The sequence below is a fragment of the Procambarus clarkii genome, chromosome 39 (genome assembly GCF_040958095.1).
Source record: "Procambarus clarkii isolate CNS0578487 chromosome 39, FALCON_Pclarkii_2.0, whole genome shotgun sequence".
Lineage (NCBI taxonomy): Eukaryota > Metazoa > Arthropoda > Malacostraca > Decapoda > Cambaridae > Procambarus > Procambarus clarkii.
In genome coordinates, this window is record NC_091188.1 from 20448400 (window position 1) to 20454691 (window position 6292).

The 6292-nt window shown below is 45.9% G+C and overlaps 1 protein-coding gene across 1 annotated transcript; it reads left to right on the forward strand.

Moving 5' to 3' along the window:
- Positions 1 to 2697: 2697 nt before the first annotated feature.
- On the forward strand, positions 2698 to 5669 carry LOC138372602 (mucin-2-like). Its single transcript, XM_069338091.1, has 2 exons — positions 2698 to 3990; positions 5283 to 5669. Exons 1-2 carry the CDS (start codon positions 2698 to 2700, stop codon positions 5667 to 5669), a joined length of 1680 nt encoding a protein of 559 aa, XP_069194192.1.
- Positions 5670 to 6292: the final 623 nt, after the last annotated feature.

Genomic DNA, 6292 nt, shown 5'->3' on the forward strand with positions numbered 1-6292 from the left:
TGGTTTATCTAGGATTGTATAGTTTTATCTAGGATTGTGTTGTTTATACAGGAATGTGTGGTTTTATCCAGAACTAAATGGTTATATCCAGAGGTGTGTGGTTTTGTCCTTGACAAAATAAATTTATCCAGGAGTGTGTTTTATCATGAAATACTTGGTTTATTCCAGACTGTTTTTAAATTGTTCCATGTGGTTTTATCAAGAAAGGATTCGTTTCATTACTCATTGCATGGTTTTATTAAAACCTTGATGGTTTTATCCAAACCTGCATGGCTTTCTTCGGAACACTACAGTTTTATCCACAACCATAGTTAATCCTGAAATGCAAGGTCTTATGGAGAACTGCATGGGTTTATCCATAACTACATGGGTATATATTACACCTGCGGGGTTTCATTGCTGAATGATATTGTTGTTACCAAAATGTCCGAATTTATCTAGACCTGCATTGTTATATCCAGAACTGCATTTTTATTTCAAGACTGTTTGGATTTATCCAGAAGTGTATGTTTAAACCATAATTGTGTGGTTATATTCCTATTGCATGGTTATATTCCTATTGCATGGTTATATTCCTATTGCATGGTTATACTCATATTGCATGGTTATATTCATATTGCATGGTTATATTCATATTGCATGGTTATATTCATATTGCATGGTTATACTCATATTGCATGGTTATATTCCTATTGCATGGTTATACTCATATTGCATGGTTATATTCATATTGCATGGTTATACTCATATTGCATGGTTATATTCGTATTGCATGGTTATATTCGTATTGCATGGTTATATTCATATTGCATGGTTATACTCATATTCCATGGTTATACTCATATTGCATGGTTATATTCCTATTGCATGGTTATACTCATATTGCATGGTTATATTCGTATTGCATGGTTATACTCATATTCCATGGTTATACTCATATTGCATGGTTATATTCCTATTGCATGGTTATACTCATATTGCATGGTTATATTCCTATTGCATGGTTATACTCATATTGCATGGTTATATTCGTATTGCATGGTTATACTCATATTCCATGGTTATACTCATATTCCATGGTTATACTCATATTGCATGGTTATACTCATATTGCATGGTTATATTCCTATTGCATGGTTATACTCATATTGCATGGTTATATTCGTATTGCATGGTTATATTCCTATTGCATGGTTATACTCATATTCCATGGTTATACTCATATTGCATGGTTATATTCCTATTGCATGGTTATACTCATATTGCATGGTTATATTCCTATTGCATGGTTATACTCATATTGCATGGTTATATTCGTATTGCATGGTTATACTCATATTCCATGGTTATACTCATATTGCATGGTTATACTCATATTGCATGGTTATACTCATATTGCATGGTTATACTCATATTGCATGGTTATATTCGTATTGCATGGTTATATTCCTATTGCATGGTTATACTCATATTGCATGGTTATATTCCTATTGCATGGTTATACTCATATTGCATGGTTATATTCGTATTGCATGGTTATACTCATATTGCATGGTTATATTCGTATTGCATGGTTATATTCGTATTGCATGGTTATATTCCTATTGCATGGTTATACTCATATTGCATGGTTATATTCGTATTGCATGGTTATATTCCTATTGCATGGTTATACTCATATTGCATGGTTATATTCCTATTGCATGGTTATACTCATATTGCATGGTTATATTCATATTGCATGGTTATACTCATATTGCATGGTTATACTCATATTGCATGGTTATACTCATATTGCATAGTTATACTCATATTGCATGGTTATACTCATATTGCATGGTTATACTCATATTGCATGGTTATAATCATATTGCATGGTTATACTCATATTGCATGGTTATACTCATATTGCATGGTTATACTCATATTGCATGGTTATACTCATATTGCATGGTTATACTCATATTGCATGGTTATACTCATATTGCATGGTTATACTCATATTGCATAGTTATACTCATATTGCATGGTTATACTCATATTGCATGGTTATACTCATATTGCATGGTTATACTCATATTGCATAGTTATACTCATATTGCATGGTTATACTCATATTGCATGGTTATACTCATATTGCACGGTTCTACCCAAAATTGCATGGTTTTATTCAGAAGTGTATGGTATATGATATTCATTTTTCTTGGTGAGCGCCTATGGAGCACTGTGCATTAATTTACAGGTCCCCATGGCGTAGTGGAAAGACGCTCGCCTAGCGTATCGCGAGCGTTTTGTCCTGGGTTCGTATCCTGGCTGGGGAGGTATTACCGGGCGTAAATCCTTAACTGTAGACTCTGCTTAACCTAACAGTAAAATGGGTTAATAAAACGGTTAATTAATGAGTTGTTAAACGATTTGGCGGGTCATATTCCGGGGACCATAGGATTAAGGACTTGCCTGAAACGCTCCTCGTACTGGCGGCTGTACAGGAATGTAAGAACTCTTTTATATATTAATAAATAAATAAAAAATAATTGGGAAATGTGACGGGTGGTCACGCCACCCGTCACAGTGGTCACGCCACCCGTCACAGTGGTCACGCCACCCGTCACAGTGGTCACGCCACCCGTCACAGTGGTCACGCCACCCGTCACAGTGGTCACGCCACCCGTCACAGTGGTCACGCCACCCGTCACAATGGTCACGCCACCCGTCACAGAGGTCACGCCACCCGTCATAGAGGTCACGCCACCCGTCACAGTGGTCACGCCACCCGTCACAGTGGTCACGCCACCTGTCACAGAGGTCACGCCGCCTGTCACAGAGGTCACGCTACCCGTCACAGTGGTCACGCCACCCGTCACAGAGGTCACGCCACCTGTCACAGAGGTCACGCTACCCGTCACAGTGGTCACGCCACCCGTCACAGAGGTCACGCCACCCGTCACAGAGATCACGCTACCCGTCACAGTGGTCACGCCACCCGTCACAGTGGTCACGCCACCCGTCACAGTGGTCACGCCACCCGTCACAGTGGTCACCCCACCCATCACAGAGGTCACGCCACCCGTCACAGAGGTCACGCCACCCGTCACAGTGGTCACGCTACCCGTCACAGTGGTCACGTCACCCGTCACAGTGGTCATGCTACCCGTCACAGTGGTCACGCCACCCGTCACAGTGGTCACGCCACCCGTCACAGTGGTCACGCCACCCGTCACAGTGGTCACGCTACCTGTCACAGTGCTCACGCCACCCGTCACAGTGGTCACGCCACCCGTCACAGTGGTCACGCCACCCGGCACAGTGGTCACGCCACCCGTCACAGTGGTCACGCCACCCGTCACAGTGGACACGCCACCCGTCACAGTGGTCACGCTACCCGTCACAGTGGTCACGCCACCCGTCACAGTGGTCACGCCACCCGTCACAGTGGTCACGCCACCCGTCACAGTGGTCACGCCACCCGTCACAGTGGTCACGCCACCCGTCACAGTGGTCACGCCACCCGTCACAGTGGTCACGCCACCCGTCACAGTGGTCACGCCACCCGTCACAGTGGTCACGCCACCCGTCACAGTGGTCACCCCACCCATCACAGAGGTCACGCCACCCGTCACAGAGGTCACGCCACCCGTCACAGTGGTCACGCTACCCGTCACAGTGGTCACGTCACCCGTCACAGTGGTCATGCTACCCGTCACAGTGGTCACGCCACCCGTCACAGTGGTCACGCCACCCGTCACAGTGGTCACGCCACCCGTCACAGTGGTCACGCTACCTGTCACAGTGGTCACGCCACCCGTCACAGTGGTCACGCCACCCGTCACAGTGGTCACGCCACCCGGCACAGTGGTCACGCCACCCGTCACAGTGGTCACGCCACCCGTCACAGTGGTCACGCCACCCGTCACAGTGGTCACGCCACCCGTCACAGTGGTCACGCCATCAGCCTGCTCCTTCGCGTTGCCAAAACGAACAAAGAACGAAGTACGAAAATTTGCGAACCTTACCTAACTTATCTACAGACTCAAGTGAAGATAACCATGGTTGTTTGTGAGCAGCTGTGAGTTGTAAGAGTAGTTATAACCTCTGTGGTTATAACCTCTGTGGCTAGGGTATAACCACAGAGTAGGAAAGCGTTTCTGTGATCCTGGTGTAATGAATACCCTCAATTCCCGATATTTCCATCGAGAATATGACACCTTGACTTGACACTTTTAGTGAAAACTCTTTAAAACTGTCTTTCCAATCACTGGAAAGCAATAATCCAGGGGGAAACAGTAGAGACTAATCTGGTCCTCTGAAGTACACCAATGGTTGTGCACAATAATACGTGTAAAACTTCAAGTGTATTAAATAGGACGCCCCCACGATCGCTCAAACATCGCTTTCTAGAAGTGTTCTTTTACTGCGGTCACCCCTTTAGCAGGCCGTGACACGTATTGAAATGAGTCTGACTGAAGCTGCCTAACACAGACAAGGTGACGAACTCTTTTTGAATTTCTGAGCACCTGTGCCAAGCTGTTATCCAATGAACGGGACCTGGTAACATATTAAAGTCACCTCGCAAGAGCCTGAGCAACTCTAAGCAGCTCTGATAAGACACTTGCAGACGCGTTGCTCACTCATACACTGTCCACAAGACACACATAAGACGTTCCCGTCTGTGGTAACAAGAAGATGGCGTCTGAGGATACAGCAGATGGTTGTAGTCGGCACGCCCCAAGCGTCCAGCTGGTGATGCAGCTGTCGTTCCACCACGAAAGACGTAGATCACAACGGGATCAGGTGATCCTCTCGTGGATTGCTAACAACGCTGGCGAGTAAGGAAAGGAGGCAAGGCGTTACTACATAACGCACGTGCCACAACTCCCTCAACCCAGGCGTTGGCATGTCTCGGTACTGGCGTGGAATTACACAGGAAACTCCTATACTTGTACCCTGGTAACACGGAACTGATTACGTGCTCATCATTCAGTCCCTTACACACATATGAGAAGAGGCTGTGTCACGGTCCCTCGTCTCTGTCAGTCTCAACTACAGCAGGGCAGCTAACCATGTCTTAATCTCAGTTCTGGTCTTTCTCGTTTTCGACACCTTGCTTGCTTTACACATAAAGTATGTGGTTGATTCGATCACAGTAACTATGTCATCCACACAACCTCCTTGTGCATTCCTCATCCACCTCCTTTGGGAATAAAGAGAGTGAGGTAAACAACCGAGAAGAACCGTACAAAATTATAGAGGATAATCGTTGAGCAAAATAATGGGGCTTATAGCATCGAGTGCTTCCTAAGTTGTCACTTACTAAGATATCTCGCAAGCCGCCTATTAAGCCACCTCGTGAGCCACCTCGTGAGCGACCTCGTGAGCCACCTCGTGAGCGACCTCGTGAGCCACCTCGTGAGCGACCTCGTGAGCCACCTCGTGAGCGACCTCGTGAGCCACCTCGTGAGCCACCTCGTGAGCGACCTCTTGAGCCACCTCGTGAGCCACCTCGTGAGCCACCTCGTGAGCGACCTCGTGAGCCACCTCGTGAGCGACCTCGTGAGCCACCTCGTGAGCGACCTCGTGAGCCACCTCGTGAGCGACCTCGTGAGCCACCTCGTCTACCAAATCTAAAGTCACTTTTCCCAACACACTGCGACGAGTCACCACACAATTAAAGTGGTGTTTTGATCGAGGTGCATGACTTCACTCTTCAACCCCCCCCCCCTCCCTTTACACTTCAACCACCCCCCCTCCCTTTACACTTCAACCCCCCCCCCTCCCTTTACACTTCAACCCCCCCCCCCTCCCTTTACACTTCAACCCCCCCCCCTCCCTTTACACTTCAACACCCCCCCTCCCCCCTTACACTGAGAGTTTTCTTTGCTCCCTGGCTATATGTTAGGACAAAAGTATACATAACTGATGGTCGAAAAGCTATTTCTTGAGGCCTTAATAAACCTTGGACTGTTGATAGACGTTAATCCCATTACCAAGCCAGTCACGTGACAGGCGTCAAATAAACTTTACACTCCTGGAAAATGTCGTCCAGTCGAGGCTCTTCTTGCTGAGCGACATCACCACATTAACTGAGATTCACATCAACAGATCTTGATCAACATCAACAGAACAACATCAACACAAGACGTGTTGATGTGTCTCACTTTGCTCTCACGGAACTACCAGGACATAATTAAGAGCATAATAAGGCTATTAACAATAATAATAATATTGCAGAACGATAGTCATAATAACGCGGCTGGAAATTTAGCAACCCGTCCTCGGCTCAAGTCCATTACAT

What these genes read in the sequence shown, in the direction of transcription:
- LOC138372602 (XM_069338091.1), top strand. Translation starts at nt 2,698, where the DNA reads ATGGTCACGCCACCCGTCACAGAGGTCACGCCACCCGTCATAGAGGTC. An exon ending in CAAAACGAACAAAGAACGAA is followed by an intron (nt 3,991 to 5,282) that starts GTACGAAAATTT and finishes TGGGGCTTATAG; the next exon opens with CATCGAGTGCTTCCTAAGTT.